Consider the following 18860-nt stretch of genomic DNA (forward strand, 5'->3'; position numbering starts at 1 on the left):
GACATTCGTCGTCGACGAATCCTTCGACGTCGACGAATCCTTCGACGTCGACGAATCCTTCGACGTCGACGAATCCTTCGACGTCGACGAATCCTTCGACGTCGACGAATCCTTCGTCGACGGTACCTTCGTCGTCGGCTTAGATATCTCCGTAGACGGTGAGGACCCCGCCGTTGGCGGTTGCTCTCCTGTCGACGGTGTCTTCGCTGACGATAAACCTGATTTTGGTGTTTTCGTCGACGGAACCTCCGCTGTCGACGTCTTCGTCGTCGAGGACTTTGAAGTCCTCTCAGAAGACTGTGAAGGAGGTGTTCTGAAGGCTGTGGCAGTCTTCTCACCTGCAGAAGGCGTGGATGGTCCTGCCCTCTCCTTTACACTTCTGTGAGGAGATTTGATGGGACCCTGGCTCTCAGACTCACTGGGGGTCTTTTTTGAGGCCTTTGAAGATCTTTCCAAAGAAGGCGAAGGGGAACCCCTACCCCTTTTCACTGACCTTTTAGTAGAAACCATCGACGCTGCCTCCTCACTGTCACTTGAGACACTCTCCTTCCTGGTTTTAAGCTTTTGAAGCCATGTCAAAAGCCTGCCTTCCCGGTCTCTGAAGGTTTTGACTGAAAAGGTGCGACAGATTTTACAGTCAGCAGCCTGGTGGTCTGGATAGAGGCAATATATACAGTCCTTATGCTTATCCTCCACAAAAAGCCTTTTCTTGCCACAGGAGGAACAAGGCTTGAAAAGGGCTTTTTTCTTCTCAATCTCAGACATCTTGGATGGCAGCAACAATTCCAAACTGAATTTGAGGAATTCTGAAGAAAAATTCTGAAGTAAATCCTTTTGAAGAGTAGAAGTTGAGCAGAGCTCAAAGGAGACTCCCCAAGCACAACGTGCGGTAGAAAATCTGAGGCTCTGAGGTTCCTTCAGGAAGGTTCCAAGTGGTGAGGCACTTCTGATTGGCTGATGCCAAAGTTTGGTCTCTTTTACACAAAGAGGGTGATATGCTACAAAAGGGAATGAGGCATAGGCCTTTTTCCATTGTATTTTGTACCTACAGCTATGGTATTTTTGTTACCGAGACTCCCATTCCGATCACGGGGAATGATACAAAGCATGGGAATCTATGAAAGTTCCAATACTGGGGTAACAACAGTTTTGTTTTAGAACTGTTTTAATGCTCAGAAAGCAGTGGAAACTCTCATGAAACACTGAAAGCATAGGAAGCTCCCAGGCTGCATTGTAAAACCACAGTCTAAAAACACTGAAAAGCTAACCTGCATCTTTTTGAAAAACAGGGACCCCTACTAAAGAATGCCTTCGCTACACGTAGGGAAAAGAAATCATGTAGAAAAGAGAAACAGTAGCAAGCAAATTATATCATAAACGCCATTTCCAATAAGGTGAATATCTATATCAATATGAAGTACACAACATGAAGAAACAACTAATAACTAACTGATTATTATAAAAATATATTTTATTTATTAATTTGTTCTTATTTTCTCTGCACTTTGAATATATTTGATATCATTTTTAACTTAATATTAACAACAAACACATAGAGAAAACTATACAGAAGGAAAACAAACAAAATCAAATGACTAGTTGGTTAGAGGGCTATTGAAGTTAACAATGCGGTGGGTTGTAACACTACGCGCGTTTCGGTCACGGCCTTCATCAGGAGACCGTCATTTGCAACAAAACAAAAAAGGGGGAGAACATATTTTCTTACTCCAATTATATCGGATTACTACCTTCATTGACTTATTACAGATCCATATTCATTGGAGTAAGAAAATATGTTCTCCCTGTAGGAGAGTAGGGTCTGCAATCCTATGATCACCCAGATTTTTGCTTTTTGCTTCACTGGTTTACGACTTTCCCTGGCTGTGGGCCTGCTAATCAGACCCACAGCCTAGCTGTTCTCTCTACTCCAAATTGTACTCAGGTACTGAATTGGCACTGGGCCCTCTCAAGTCCCTGTACCCAGGGCTGAGGTGCACCCAGAAGTCTCCCAGGGGCTGCAGCATGTATTATGCCACCCCTGGGCTGACTAACTAAATCAGACACAACTGGCTACTTGACAGCTGGGGCAGAGTGGTGTACTCACCCTCTGCTGTAGATATAGTATTCCTATATCTAAACCTATATGGACACACAGATATCCTATCAGTCACTCCTATGGCAGGCCTTAACAATCCTGAATGCAGAGTGCTTGGAATCGTGTGAGATGGTGCTCTGGCATGAGCTGAGCCTGTCTGCGGCTTTCGGGATCCATCCCTTAGCCGTTTCCATGATATCGCATACCATATACTCTTAAGTGCATTATAATCCTCGCGGTTATGTGCCAACTCTAGTATCGCTTTATCAAAACATGTCGAGTAAGGTGTCATACGAATTGGAATACTAACCCCTCGCCAATTCTGGCGACGGGGTTAGCATTCCACCCTTCTAGAGGGACACGACATGTATGTAACCTGTAACCCCGGTTAAAGTCAGACAGAGCCTTAGCTCCACAAAATGGATGCTGCCACCGAGACACAAGTCTGCCCTCCTGCTGCTGGGAGTCCTCCCAGCCCAGGAGGCAAGGACAAAGGGTTTCCTGCCAGGGGCGGTACCAGCACCGTCCCAGACAGGATTTTGTGTATCCTAGGTAGGCAGGGCTTTAGAGGAAGGTGACTGCAAGTGGCACCCCGGTGCTCACTGTGCATAGGCCGCCTGAAACCAGTTCCAGGGGCACTCCAGCCCCTGGCCTGGGGAAAGCCCGCCAAAGGAGAGGGGTGTAACCACCCCCCTCCTAGTCCCACCCATAGGGCAGGATCTAGTCGCGTGCCAGCCCCTTTTTGCAGGATAAAGGTAGGAACTGGCCCCCTTCCAAATCAGATCATCTTTGAATCCCGAAACTACTTTCCACGAAAGGAACTCAAGACTTCTTCCCAAGATTCTCCCTTGTGACTAAGGAGTAGTCACCCTGCAGCAGCAGGCACCAACCAAGCATCGCGGTTTGTTGCCAGTCTCTCCTTCGGATCAAGACTGCTCCAGCACGACGAGAACCGGCTTCCCTGGCACCTCTGACCTCAACCTACATCATCAGCCCAGCTGTGATTCGTGGGTGCGACGAGACCTCGAGGGACCGGCCATCTTCAGAACTGCACGACGCTTGTCCAGCACGACTCCCGAGTGACCCTCGACTGAGTGCTTTGGGGTAAGAGAAGCCCCGACCCTGAGCAGCTCCAGCACCGAAGTTCAGCCCCCCTGCATCCATGAGATCTGCGTGGGGCCCTTCTGCTCTTTGCTGCCAACCGCGTTGTCCAGGTCGCTTGCCCGTTTGGCTAGTGACCCCTTCACGACGCTCCACGACGACAAACCCTGCTGGTCTGGTTGCTCCAGACTAGCCCTTGCTCCCCTCCAAAAGAGGAGCACCCTGGACCCTCCTGGTCCCCTCAAGACGCCATTTTAGGTCCACCGCGTGGGCCTTGCATTTGCCAAGACTTGTTGCCCAATCCTGGGTCCAGCGACGTCGACAGCAAGAACCTTCGTGGGACAGCTTGCACCTCCATCCTGGTCGCCGACAACGCCTCCTGGTCCGAGAGACTGCAGAGCCCAGCAGCGCCCACTCACCTGGCTGAGGTGACTTCGTCCGGTGCCATCCTGGTGCCCACTCAAATCACTGGCTAGTGATTCAGAACTTGGTCCCCTCTGCTTACAGGTTTCTTCTTCCCTGTTTCTTCTTCCCTGATCCAGGCTTGGATCACTCCGAACTTTCTTCACTGGCCGCCTGCCAGCAACTCTTTCTTCAGGCTCCTGGATCTTCAACGAGGGTTTCAGACGCAACTTCAACCCTATGCAGCCGCAGCCCCTGGGCTAGGTAACCTGAGTACTCCGGTGCTCCAGCATAGTCCAACACCCTAAGTGTTCGGATCCACTCTTGTTTTCGACCCACCTAGTCGGGTTCGCCCGAGAACAGTAACTTTGCAACTGCTAGCCTCCATAGACTTTTTCCCGCCTTACGCGTGAGAGTTCCCACTCTGCACACGACGTCCACAGGCCTCCTGCACCTAATCCCAGTGTTTAGAATTGTAGGCCTAGCGATTCCTGAGTCTAGAAAAGTATTACTTACCTGCTAGCAAGTTCGCATTCCACTTACTGTGTATATGGTTTTTCGTGCCCCTCGGGCATTTGTGTAAATTGTGCGACTTAAAGTATTTTCGTAAGAGTTTTGTTGTGTGCTTAGCTCCCTGACTCATAAAGAGTTCAGGGTAGTCTTGTTATAAATAAATATCTGTTTATTTTCATAACAACTTGTGTGGTGTCCTTTCCCTTGGTGTTCAAGGGGTAATGTGATGGTAAAACAGCTGGCTTAACACGCCCTCTAGAGTCTTAGCCTTAGACTGCTCGTATCCATGCTACTAGGATAGCTGGTCTATCAGGTTGACTTACAACCAATCATCAATAAGGGTTGTTTGGACTGATACATAGTGATCACTAGAATAGTGAGCACTGCATATCAGGCCAACTTCTCACACTCCCCCTTTTTTGTTTTGTTGCAAATGCCGGTCTCCTGATGAAGGCAGTGGCCGAAACGTGCGTAGTGTTACAACCCACCGCATTGCCAACTTCAATAGCCCTCTAACCAACTAGTCATTTGATTTTGTTTCTGTTTTCCTTCTGTATAGTTTTCTCTATGTGTTTGTTGTTAATATTAAGTTAAAATTGATATCAAATATATTCAAAGTGTAGAGAAAATAAGAAAAAATGAAAAAATAAAATATATTTTTATAATAATCAGTTAGTAGTTGTTTCTTCATGTTGTTGTGTACTTCATATTGATATAGATATTCACCTTATTGGAAATGGCGTTTATGATATAATTTGTTTGCTACTGTTTCTCTTTTCTACATGAAGCTAACCTGCATCAACATGCAGCAAAACTGACACTGTGCCTTTAAGGCACCCATGACCCCCAGCTTCCCATCATGCCTCAGGGGTGACAGTTAGGTCAGTTGTTCTTTGCGGCGACTGAAAAAACCATGAAACATTTAGGTTAACCATATCTCCAACTTAAAAAGATCCTTTGCCCGGGGAGGCGGGAGGGTTGCTTATGACTTTGATGAGGATACCCCTGGAAGAGAACTAGGATTACAGGTAAGTAACTAATCCTTCTCTTCCAGGGGATCCTCATCAATAGTCATAAGCATTAGAATAGAATAGCGAGCCTCACATCATCTCCCTGCGGGCAAAGGAATAATGAAAAACAGTAATATCAATACTAAGCCTAGAAAAAACTAAGCTTGTACAGGCCGCCGGCTACCCAAATAGATTCCTCAAAGGGGCTTGTCCTACTTGAGTATCAGTCCTGGAATCAGATTCAAGACTTAATGCCTTGTAAAGGTATGAACTGATCTCCAGGTTGCAGCCTTGCAAATCTCAGACATAGGGACATCATGTAAGAAAGCTACTGTGGCTGCTTTCCCCCTAGTAGAGTGTGCTTTAGGTGACAACAGTTAAGGCATGCCCGCCAGCTGATAAGACAATTTAATACAGGAAACAATCCATCTGGAGATGGATCTTTTGGAAGCTGGAAAGCCTGCTCTCATTGAACCATAGTTGACAAAGAGCTGATCCGTCTTCCTAATACTTTTGGTATTTTCCAAATAAAACTTAGGCACTCTCTTGAGATCCAAAGAGTGCAGAGACCGCTCAGCAGAGGTCGTAGGGTTTGGAAAAAAGGATGGAAGAGAAATGGACTGATTAATATAAAAATCAGAGACCACTTTAGGTAAAAAGGATGGATATGCTCTTAAGACTACTCTGTTATGGTGGAAAACAGTGTAGGGTTCTTTTGTACACAGCGCTTGTATCTCACTTACTCTTCGCGCTGATGTAATTGCCACCAAAAACGCAACCTTCCAAGAGAGGTGTTGCAACGAGGCCTTGCGGATGGGCTCAAAAGGGGACCCCATCAACTTGGATAGAACCAGGTTCAACTCCCAAGGAGGAGAAGGATTCCGTACAGGGGGATAGACTTTCTTCAACCCCTGAAGGAAATCCTTGACCACTGGAACTTGAAAGAAAGAAGTTTGGCTTGGTGATTTCCTATACGCTACAATGGCTGACAGATGTACTCTAATGGAAGCATACTTCAACCCAGATGTTGCTAGGGAAAGGAGGTATGGTAGAACAACCTCCTCCTGCCCCGTAGTAGGGTCAAGATGACGCTCCCTGCACCACATATAAAACCTCTTCCACTTGAACGCATAAGACGCTCTTGTGGAAGGCCTCTTAGCTTCTTTTAAAATGTGCATACATTCAGGAGGTAGGTTCAGATGTCCGTACTGCAGGACTTCAGGAGCCATGCTGTCAAGTTCAGTGACGGGAGGTTGGGATGCAGAATCCTCCCGTTCATTTTGCTCAACAGGTCTGGTCTACGAGGCAGCCGTTTGTGTGGACACGCAGACAGATGAAGAAGGTCCATCAAGAGAGCATTCCCCTGCGTCCCTGGCCGGTGGAATCTGGACACGAAGGCGTGGCATTTTCTGTTTTCGTCGTCTGTAAACAAGTCTATAGCTGGACGACCCCCACAACGAAAAAGCTAGTCTACTACCTCGTCGTTTAGCACCCATTCTGGCTGATCTTCGAAGTGCCTGCTGAGTGTGTCTGCCTTGACATTTAACTCGCCTGGAAGGTGCACTGCTACCACTGAGATTCCGAGCGAGAAGCCAGTGCCAGATAGCCTGTGACTCCAGGGAGAGAGGGCGTTACCGTGTGCCTCCTTGTTTGTTCAGATAGAACATGGTGGTTGTATTGTCTGTCTGAACCAGGACAGAGTTGGTCTTGATCGCTGGAAGAAAAGCTTTGAGAGCAAGATGCACCGCTCGGAGCTCCAGCATGTTGATATGGTAGGTCTGCTCTTGCGCCGACCACTGACCTTGAATCTGAAGGCACCCCATGTGTGCCCCCCAGCCTTGTAGAGAAGCGTCTGTCACTATTGACAGCGTTGGGAGAGGCTGGTGAAAAGGTACTCTGACTAGAACATTCTGCGTTCGAGTCCACCATTGGATGGAAGTCTTCGCTACTTGGGGTAGACAGATCCGGTCCTCCCAACGTCCTGTCGCTTGGTCCCTTTGGTCCTCCAGGGCCTGCTGTAAAGGACGCATTCTCAACCTGGGGTTCGGTATGAGAAAGATGCATGACGCCATGGAACCTAGCAGGGAGGCAACCTGTCGGACTGTTGGGTTTAGAGACTCGAGCAGAACTCTGCCCTTCTGCCGCATAGAAAAAAGTCTCTCTTCCGAAGGAAACGCTTTTCCCAATTTTGTGTCCAGAACGGAGCCTAGGTGGAGGATGGACTGTGTTGGCCGCTGGACTGACTTCTCCATGTTGACGTGGAGCCCGAGTTTGTGCAACTGGTGCAGGCAAAGCTGGAAATCGTTTGCTACCTGTGCTGGAGATGGACCTTTTATGAGCCAGTCGTCCAAGTACGGATAGATGAAAAGACCCTTCTTGTGAAGGAAAGTAGCCACCACTGCCATGCATTTGGTGAAGACTCGTGGTGCGGACTTGAGTCCGAAGGGCAGCATTTTATACTGGTAAGTTTTGTTGCCTATCACAAACCTCAAGTACTTTCGATGACGCAGTGCAATCGGGATGTGAAAGTATCATCTTGCAGATCCACTGAACACATCCAATCCCCGATTTGAAGATGTGGACATATTTGGTGAAGAGCTGGCATGCGGAACTTTTCCTTGACTATGACCTTGTTTAGAAGACGAAGGTCTAGGATGGGTCTGAACTTGTCCTCCTGATCTCTTTTGGGAACAAGAAAATATCTGGAGTAGACTCCTTTTCCCCTTTGAGAGGGAGGTACTTCTTCTATAGCTCTTTTTTGCAGAAGAATTTTAACCTCTCTCCGGAGCAAATCCAGCTGGTGGGGAAGAGATTTCTTCAGAGGAATGTTCTTTGTGAGCGCACGGAAACGTAGCGTGTATCCATTGCGCAGTATATTCAGCACCCAACGATCTTTTGTGATGCTGACCCACTCTGACAGATGTTGTGAAGCACTTGCTCCCACTGGAGTGGGCAACGGCGCCAGAGGAAGCCACTGTTCAAGCCTTTCCTCCCGTCGCCGTGTTAGAGGACTGCTGGTGACCTCCTCTACTTCTGCCCGATTTGCCTCCTCGAAATTGGGTCTTGCCTTGACTCTTGTTTTGGGACCACTGAGGGGTTTGAACCCTCTATTGAGCCCCTCTGCCCTTGTTGGTCTTAAAGCGGCGCTTGAACTCCTTTTTCTTTTGTAGACCGACCGCTTTCACAGTGTCCAGCTCGGTCTTTATTCGACTCATCTCCTCGTCAGCGTGTTCACCGAAGAGAGAGGAACCAGAAAAAGGAAGGTTTAAGATGCGTTGTTGTGCATCGGGCTTGAGGCCTGTAAGGCGCAGCCAAGAAGACCTCCTGGCACAAACTCCATGGGAATAAGAATGAGCCGCTTGCACTGCGCCGTCCGCCGCTGTGCTAATTATTTGGTTAGACACTAGGCAGCCTTCTGTCAGTGTCTCTTCAAAGTCCTTCTGGTCCTCTTTTGGCAGTTTGGACTTGAACCGATCCATGGAATCCCATAGGGCTCTATCATATCTACCTGGAGATCTTCAGGGAAGAAGAAGCAGAATTGCATACCTTTCGACCCCATGAGTCCTGTGATTTGCTGTCTTTCTCTGGCGGAACTGAGGAGGAGGCAGCCACTGCATGTGTCTTCTGTGCCGCTGCTACAATCACAGAGCCTGCTGGAGGGTCAGCTTTCACAAAGACTGGGTCGGAGTCAGCTGGTTTGTATTTTTTTTGTATGCGCGCCGGCACCGCCCTAATAGTCGCTGGAGTTAGAAAAATGCCTTTGACAGGATCCATAATTCCCGGGACCAAGGGTAGTAATGGACGTGAAACAGATTTTTGATGCAGCGTTTTAAAAATCACTGTCGTAGCCACTTGGGGGACAGACATTTCAATGTTGAGTTTCTTAGCCCCTCTCTGCAGGACATCTAGATAAGTGTTGATGTCATCCACTGGAGAAACTCTGGAAGCGTGGGAGAATAATTTCTCCTGGAAGACCGGGTTGAGGAAGAAGAAGAAGATGGAGATCTTCGACTCCTGCAGTGAGCACCGTGCCCCCTTTCACGTGATCATCTTGGATGCTCTTCCATTCTGGGAGAGCGAGATCTGGCTGGATCTTCCCTTCTGGGAGAACGACATTTGGCCGGCTCTTCTCTTCTGGGAGAACGAGATCTGGATAGCCTCCTCACAGGCGATCTTTCTACTTGGCGCCTGGGAGGGCTGCGTCTGTCCACTTCTGCCACCAATCTTTGGAGTGGAGACCTGTGCTCAGGACTGGCATACTGTCGCATCCGCTTGGCAGCCCCTGACTCTCGCCAACGATCCAACGGTTGGTTTCGTCTAGGAGACAACCTCACCACTTCCGAATAAGGATTTGTCCGTCGTAAAGGTGATCTATTGACCGGACTTCTGGATCTTGAGGGTGATTTTGAGGAGCCAGAAGATGAAGAGGAGTGGCGCGAAGCCGATTCAGTCACCATAATCACAGAGTCCCTTGCAGTCGAATCAGCCCTTTCATTAGGCCTCGACGTCGGGTGTTCTGACGTCTAATGCCTCGACGGTGACGAACGTTGGTCTCTCGGAGACGAACAGCGCTGCACTGCCGACGATGGAACCCCCTCTCTCGACGTCGAAAACCTCTTGGGCATCGACAGAGCAAGCAATCTCGGAGTCGAATGCCTGGACGGCGAGCGATGCGAGGAATGATGGTCTCCTGATGACCAGCCGACGACGGAGCTTCCTCTCTCAACATCGAATGTCTATGCAACGACGGCGGAGGGGTATTGACCACCCTTGACGTGTATATATATATATATATATATATATATATATATATATATATATATATATATATATATATATTCAAAGCACCTCCTTCACGAAAAAAGAGTAGAGGCCTCAATAGGGGACATCAAGGAAGCACTTTATTCAAATGAACCGGCGAATGCATTTCGGCAGTCATTGCCTTCCTCAGCGCCATACGTGTCCATGAGGCTTCCATCCACGCTCACGGTAAGTGTCCTACTGCCTAAATAAAGCCATGTGACCCAGGCCCCGCCCATGGATGCACCAGTAACAGTTCCGTGTATGGATATATACCGTATTTTCTGGCGTATAAGACGACTGGGCGTATATGACGACCCCCTACTTTTCCTGTTAAAATATAGGGTTTGGGCTATATTCGCCAGCTTATAAAATGACCCCGGCGTATAAGACGACCCCCGACTTTTGAAAAGATTTTCAAGGGTTAAAAAGTCGTCTTATACGCCAAAAAATACAGTATATGTGGGGCACATATAATATAATGTTTCCGGGGTCCCGCGCATGGGCGGGAATATTCTAATGCTTATGACTTTGATGAGGATCCCATGGAAGAGAACTATAACTTACGCCCCCGCAATGGACTGCTTATAACCTCACATACTACCTTACTCATGACATGGTCAATGACACAACAGATTACATCATCCACAGAACCACTCGCACACCTTCTAACACCCCCATACAACCTCTCGTATGCCCACTCAGACACCCACACAACCAGTCCCATACCCATTCACAGACCCATACATGTACTCAGACATCAGCCTATTCTTCAAAACAGCCAGTCACATAACCACTCACCCATAAAGCTACTCATACAACTAGTCATTCACCCATACAGCCACTCAGTTACACACTCATCCATACAGCTACTACATATCCACTTATTCATCTATACAGCCTCCCACACACCAACTCACTCACACATGCAACCAATAACACACACAAACAAACCCAACCACCTACATACATAGTCACACACTCATATAAGTACTTACACATCTGCTCAATCACCCATACAGCAATTCACACAGACACATACTTTACAATACTCTCACTCATACACCAACTAATTTACCAAACTCCCACTCAGAGCCACTCTCTCAATAATACACACTTGCACACCCAGTCACTCACAATATGAATGTCAGCAGCCCTACATGCCAAGAACAGATGCATACTGGTAAGTAGCATATTCAGTTTGAGGCATGTGGGCTGCTGAATTCATATCTATAGCCTAGAATATATAGCAGTCCCTCCATTATCGGCGGCCGCCTGTGCCAGCTGCAGACGTTTGAAAAAGTGTTTTTAGAACAGCCTGCCCTACAGGCTGCTTGCTGCTTGGAGTGCACATCTACACAGTAGTGTTTAGTAAATGTGTGTGGGGTAGACCATGTGGCTGCTCTACAAATGTCTTCCAAAGGGATATTACCAAGGAAAGCCATGGAGGCCCCCAACTTGCGGGTGGAATGGGCTCTGGGGGGGTACCATTAAAGTGCGCTTAGCTTTGAGATAGCAAATTTGAATACACTTAACGATCCACCTGGCTATACCTGCTTTGGAAATGGGGTTGCCCTTGTGTTGGGCAGAAAAGGCAACAAAGAGTTGTTTCGTCTTCCTAAAATCTTTGGTCCTATCGATGTAGTACATCAAAGCTCGTTTGACGTCAAAAGTGTGGAGCATTCTTTCAGCCACTGTCTCAGGATTTTGAAAGAACACAGGCAGTTCAATAGTCTGATTGACATGGAACTGTAAAACCACTTTAGGAAGAAATTTAGGGTTAGTGCGCAGCACCACCCTGTTTGAGTGAATCTGTATGAATGACGCTTGTACAGTGAGCGCCTGGAGCTCACTAACACGTCGCAGGGACGTTATGGCTATTAGGAAAGCCACTTTCCATGTTAAGAACTGAATGTCGCATGAATGGAGAGGCTCAAAAGGTGGGCCCATCAGTCTGGTGAGGACCACATTAAGGTTCCATACAGGAGCTGGTGGGGTTCTGGGAGGAATGACCCGTTTCAGTCCTTCTAGAAAGGCTTTAATGGCAGGCACTCTGAAAACGGAGAGATGCTGCCTGTTTTGGAGATAAGCCGCTATGGCGGATAAGTGTATCCGAATGGAAGCGTACGCCAGATTGCATTTGTAAAGATGTAACAAATAACAAATTATGTTGTGAGTAGATGCATCAAGCGGGTTGATGTTGTGTTCTGCACAGTAAATGATAAACCGCTTCCATTTTGCCGCATAGCAATCTCTGGTGGTGGGCTTTCTTGCCTCCCGTATGATATCCATGCAGTCGGGAGGTAAGTTAAGGAAGCCAAATTCTAAGACCTCAGGAGCCAGATCGCCAGGTTGAGCTGTTGCGGATCTGGGTGCTGAATGTCGCCATGGCTCTGCGTCAAAAGCCTGGGTGTGAAGTGTAGCTTTTGATGCGGTACCCCGGAGAGTTCTAGAAACGTGGTGTACCATGGTTGGCGTGCCCACGTTGGAGCAACCAGGATGAGTGTCATCGAGTGTTGCTTTAGCTTTCTTGCCACCAGCGGTATGAGAGGTGCTGGGGGAAAAGCGTACGCAAATCTGCCTGACCAGTTCATCCATATCGCATTGCCCTGCGACTGTGGGTGCGGGAACCTGGCGGCAAAGCATTGGTATTTTGCGTTTTCCCTTGTGGCGAATAGCTCTATCTCTAGATGACCCCACTGCTGGAAGTACGAGCGGAGTACTGATGGATGTATCTCCCACTCGTGCATTTGGTGGCTGTACCTGCTGAGCAGATCCGCCATCTGATTGTCCTTGCCCGGGAGGTGTTCCGCCATGAGGAAGATGTTCCTCTGAATGGCCCACTTCCACATGCTCTGAGCCAGATGAGACAACTGTGGAGAATATGTACCTCCCTGCTTTTGAATATAGTACATGGCCGTCATGTTGTCCGTCCGGATCAACACGACTTTGTTGCACAGATGAACTTTGAATGCCTTCATCGCCATGAAGATTGCCATCAGTTCTAGGTAGTTGATGTGCATCTTCTGTTGCTGCGTTGTCCATAGTCCCTGCACCGTGTAGTGGAGTACATGAGCTCCCCATCCCTGGAGAGATGCGTCCGTTGTCAGAATAATTTGTGGCACAGGCTCTTGGAACGGTCGGCCCTTGCAAAGGTTGTGTGGATTCCACCAATGCAGAGTTGTATGCCCGACCCGTCACCAACACTAGGTCTTTCAACTGTCCTTGAGCCTGATTCCACTGATGTGCTAAGCACTCCTGAAGCGGACGCATATGTAGTCTGGCATGCGGGACTATGAAAATGCAGGAGGCCATCATGCCTATCAACTGCATGAACACTTGTGCTGGAAGCGAGCGTTGAGGTCTGAACTTCTGGATCAGCGACTGAATGCTGTTGACCCTCACAGAATTTGGCTGAGCCGTGGCTGCCAGAGTATCTATTGTCGCGCCCAGATACTGTCGGACATGGGCTGGCTGAAGGTGCGACTTTGGATAGTTCAGTGAGAATCCCAGAGTGTGAAGAAGGTGAATGGTGTGGGACATGTTGGCAGCGCACTGCTGGGCCGACTTTGCTTGGACAAGCCAGTCGTCCAGATAAGGGTAGACGTGAACGTTCTGCCTCCTGAGATGCGCAGCCACTGTCGCCAGGCATTTTGTGAAGACCCTGGGCGCTGTGGTCACTCCGAAAGGGAGGACCTTGAATTGATAATGCTGATTCTGAATGGTGAATCTGAGGTATTTTCTGTGTGACGGATGTAGGGGAATGTGAAAATATGCATCCTTGAGATCTAATGTTGCGAGGAAGTCTCCCTGATTGAGCAACGGAAGAACCTGCTGCAGCGTGAGCATGTGAAAGTGTTCTGAGAGAATGTACTGATTTAGGGGTCTGAGATCCAGTATGGGTCTGAGGGACCCGTCCTTCTTTGGGATCAGGAAGTACAGGGAGTACACTCCGGAGCCTCTGTCCTCCGCCGGCACGAGCTCTATTGCCCCTTTTTGCAGCATGACGAGCACCTCCTGCTGCAATAAGTGCAAATGCTCTGTTGACATAGGACGGTGCCTTGGTGGGATGTTGGGTGGAGTGGACGTTAACTCCAGACAATAACCGTACTGGATACGTTTTCTGACCCACCTGTCTGTGGTGATGGATTTCCAGACTGGCAGGAACTGTTGGAGTCTCCCCCCGACAGGTGTTGTATGGTCGGGGGCAGTGACAAGGCGTCACTGTTTGTTGGTGGCGGAGGATCGGGAGTTGTTGTTTCCACGACCTCTGCCCTTGGCGCTGTGGCCACGATAGCCGCCTCTACTCTGCTTGTTGTAAGAGGTCTGCGCCCCACCTTTATTGTACTGTGTTTGCTGGGACATCTGGCCTCTGGAAACACCTCTATTGTTTGAGCGACGAAAAGTACTACCCCTGAACTGCTGGGACTGGAGAGCTCCCATGGACTTTGCAGTCTCGGTGTCTTTCTTTATTTTTTTCAGGGTGGTATCCACCTCAGGTCCAAATAAGTGATCAGGGTTTACAGGCTGATTGAGGATGGTGGTTTGTATCTCCGGTTTGAACCCGGAGATTCTGAGCCAGGCCTGACGCCGCAGCATCACACTTGTGTTAATTGCCCTGGCCGCGGTGTCTGCTGCGTCCAGTGCACATTTAATAGAGGCATTCGAGATGAGCTTCCCTTCCTGAATGAGCATCTCCGCTGCCTCTTTATACTCATCGGGCAAGTGCTGTAACAGGGTCTCAAGTGTATCATAGTGTGCCCTGTCATATCTGGCCAGGAGTGCCGGAGTGTTTGAAATACGCCAGATATTGGCCGCTTGAGCCGCCACCCTCTTCCCTGATGCTTCTAGCACTTTCTTTCAATTCCTTGTCAGGGGGAGGAGCATCACCAGTAGTTTGAGAATTCGCCCTCTTCCGGGCATTAGAAATGACCAAAGAGTCCAACGGCAACTGGCCCTTGATGTAGGTAGGGTCGCCAGGTGCCGGCTTATACTTTTTCTCAATCCTGGGGTTTATAACCCTGGCACGTGTGGGTTCCTTAAAAATGTCTGCAGCATGTTTCAGAACCCCCTTTAGCATTGGCAGAGTCTTGACAGTCTTTTCAGAGGTGGAAAAGGTATCAAACAGGAAGTCCACCTCAACAGGGTCAGAATGCAGCTGGACGTCATGATTTTTAGCCGCCCTTTCAATGAGAGCATTGAATGCCGCAGAATCCTCAGCAGGGGAGGTTTTGACATTATACACTTGAGTGTCCTGGGCAGTGTGCGGATCATCAGGGTCCCCCGAATCGGTCCATGAGTCCTGGTGATCCTCAGGATCAGTGTTGGCAGGGAAGTTGTACTATTCATCATCCCCCTCCCCAGCCTCCACATCTGAATAAGTGGGTGAGGATGGAGCCATGGTCCGAGGCCGTGGATCAATCGGCTCCACCAGAACTGGGGAATCCGTAGAAGGCTTTCTGCGCTTCAAGGGAATGATGTAGGACTCAATAGGCTGAGCTGGCGTGATCTTTCTCTTGTAGAGTGAAAGTTTACCGGTGTCGGCGTCGATAAAGTGTTCCGACTGCTCCCCCATCTGGGGTTGTCGATGCTTCAAGCTCACCACTGGCTGTGGAGGCTGCGACCCCGTGGACACCTTGACGGAAGCGTTGTGGACCGTTCTTGGTGCGAACGCCTTCGGCGCCACTTTCGGTGGTAGAGTGAACTGGATTGGCGCCGAGGACTTCGGCTTCACGGCAGCGGGCTTGGGGGTGGAAGAATCCTTCAGATCGACCTCGGAAGCCTTGCTCCTGATGCGTTGTAAGGAGTCCAACACCTGCTTTGTGAAGGAGGCGGACAGTTTCGTCGACCCGACAGGCGTCCTCGGTCTACCAGCATGTGCCGACTCGAGCGCAGAACTTTTGGCCTTCTCCGGTCGATGTGCAGGAAGTGCCTCTTTTGGAGCGCTGTGTCCTCCGGCCGTGACGACGGCCTTCGGTGCCGACGGTTTCGGGTCAGCGGGCTTGACAGTCGGCTTTGGTGCCCCAATCTTAGGCTCGACGCCCTTGAGCGATTTGGGCTCGACGCCCTTGAGCGACTTCGGTTCGATGCCCTTGGGCGCTTTAACCGGATCGACAACCTTCTTCGGCTGCCCCGACATGTCGGAAGACGAGGAGGCGACCGGAGCGACAGACGTCTTCTGTTTCGATGGCGTCTCAATCACTTTCTGTTTCGTCGAGACCGAAGCTTTCACTTTCGGTTTCGATTTTACCAATGGCGGCTCCGCAGAAGTGTCCGTAGTCGGGCCCGTAGGCGAGACCGTGGATCCAGTTGTAAGGTCTTGGGTAAGGCTATGTGGCGATCCCTCGACCTGAGCCTTAGTGATTGTTCGATCGAGGCATAGCTCTTCGCCTGAGCTATCTTCCGTGGCCCCATAGGCCTCATTGTCGTCTCCTACCTTGTCGACGACTTCTTCTGCATCGATTACTTCGACGTCCGCGTCGTAGTTGTAGTCGATCTCCTCTGCCGGAGTTGAAAGCGGCTCTCGAACTTCTTGCTCGTCCGCTTCTTCCCCCTCGAAAATGTCCACCGGTGCCGACTGCCGAATCGTCTTCTTCGAGCGAAAACGGGAACAAGCCATACAGTTGGCTTCATCGTGATCCGGCGACAGGCACTTGTTGCACACCGGGTGGATGTCGATGTGGGGATACTTAGATGCGCACACGGAACATTTCTTGAACGGGCTCCGTTCCATGATGCGTAGTCGAAAGTCTGGTTGCGTCGACTGGGCCTCGAGCACCGAAGAGCCACGCGACTCCTCTGGAAGTCCGACTCGGGAACTGAGCCGGAACAGAGCTGGGCACCGAACGCAAGACAATACCGACACTAAGGAAAGGCCTTCGGGCCTAAAGGAAAGTTTCTATTGATTCCGATCTTGAGTGATCAAATATGCATCCGAACCCAATGGCGGAAAAAAACAATCTGGGGATGGAGTCGATGCCCATACGCACTGTAGTCCAGGGGAGGAGCCACCTATCTCGTGATACTTCGAAGACTCTTCCAGGACAACAATGTGCAATCATCCGGACCCAACACTAGGCGGCGATCTATGCTATAGATATGAATTCAGCAGCCCACATGCCTCGAACCTGTTGTTTTCTTGGAAAACTATAGAAGCTATTCCAGGACATTGTCATGCCAGTGCCTAGCTACTGCAGCCAGCTGAAAAACACAAGGCCCTGCAGGTTACAACAATTATGCCTGAAATCCCCCCACTCTATGGTAATGAAGAAATTATGTCCATAACACAAAAAAATAAAAATAAAACAAGTAATTAGAGGCTTCGATTCAACATACTCTACAATGGGTGAGGAAGAGATTTTAATAGTAACACTGCCACAATTAACTGCTATTTGTGTCTCCAAATATTACCTGATCAAGACTTTTGAAGATCAGAATATCTTTGCAAGCTTCTTGTAGTCTTAGTCGCTGCTCGTCTGTTTTAGGGTGAACAACCTGGAAAAGTACAATATTAGAAACACTGTTTAGATTCTTTCAGCAGAAATGATTTAAGTAACCAGTAATAGTAGGAAGGGAAAAACTACTTACCAGTAATTCTAGTTCCTTTCCAGGGAATCCTCATCAAAAGTCATAAGCCGTGAACTGTCCGGTCCACATGCAGGATCCCGGAATACTTTCAAACACATATATAAAAATGTACACATGCTTATGACTTTTCAGTAGATAAGTGTGCAAAATTTAAAAAAGAAAAATCTCTGCAGCCTATTAAAAAGGGTACCGTAGTCAAATGTTTTTTTCTATTTCTCAAAAGCACCCAATTTTAAATCAATGTTCCACTACATTTGCATATAAGTGAAAAAAAAATCTTTCAAAAACATCTGTTCAGAAAAAAAGGGTTATAAACGGCAATGTAAGTATAGACAGTTAGTCATACACACGAAAGTGAAATCTGGCACTGTGCCTTTATGTTCTCACCCTTCATCCTATGTTCCATCATGCCGACCAGTAGCAGGTCACGTATTTACAAAAACAAAGGCTCTTGTAAGCAAGCAAGGAAGCAAAGGAAGCAAAGGACTGCTTCATGATTTGAATGCAGATTCCACTGAAAGACATTTAGGATTTAAGGTAAATGATATTTCCTTCTCTTACAGGGGGTCCTGCTGAGGGGTCATGAGTAGCAAACCCATCCAAGTCAAAGTGTCCCAGAAAGAAAACACCTCCACTCAAGTAGATTTCCTAAAAGGGACCCATATCTAGGGATACCGTGGGTCTCTTAAGTTGTTGCATCAAGCACATTGATCGTGATGGGAAGAATGCTTGTAAATAGTCAAAAATTGTCAATCGCTCTCTGTAGCATTCCAAGCATTTCACCCGCTGTACCACTGTAGACAGAGGCCTGTCATATTCACATCAGTACTGACCCCGATTCTCATGGAAAAAGTCCATCTTGAACAGCCAGAAAACCATTCCTTCGATCACATTTGTGTATATGATTAAACGCCCTTGGTGGCCATGGGTATGCCATAGGGCCAAGCTATTCCTCACTAACAAGGCTGAATAGGGTCTGGAGTTACCGGTGTTCCCTTTTGAAGGGAACAGAAGGCACGATTCTGTCAGCAGTTTCACTGTGGACAAAAACCAAAGGGTTGGATTGCTACCCAGTGTGACTGCCTGTGGTCTAAACTATTTTCATACATTCTTCCCATCACTTTTTGTGTGTTTGATCAGGGCGTTCATGCGTCATAAGTGTATGCCCTCACCAGTTCTCTTCATTAAAAAAAAGAAAATAACTTTTATGTTAATATATATAATATATATATATATATATATATATATATATATATATATATATATATATATATATATATATATATATGAAACATGACTTCCTCCAAAGAAAAAGGCCGTGACCCAAGGGAGACAATCAGGAGCACTTTATT

At 48.3% G+C, this 18860-nt stretch overlaps 1 protein-coding gene across 1 annotated transcript in view; it reads right to left on the reverse strand.

Annotated features, from left to right (window-relative positions):
• PRKAR2A (protein kinase cAMP-dependent type II regulatory subunit alpha) overlaps positions 1-18860 on the reverse strand; it is a 610052-nt gene that overhangs the window by 326633 nt on the left and 264559 nt on the right. Inside the window, exon 4 of the mRNA XM_078661792.1 lies at positions 17332-17415. Within this exon, the coding sequence (XP_078517918.1) occupies positions 17332-17415 (84 nt within the window). The remainder of the gene's footprint in view (positions 1-17331; positions 17416-18860) is intronic.

This window comes from Lissotriton helveticus, chromosome 9 (assembly GCF_964261635.1).
Source record: "Lissotriton helveticus chromosome 9, aLisHel1.1, whole genome shotgun sequence".
Lineage (NCBI taxonomy): Eukaryota > Metazoa > Chordata > Amphibia > Caudata > Salamandridae > Lissotriton > Lissotriton helveticus.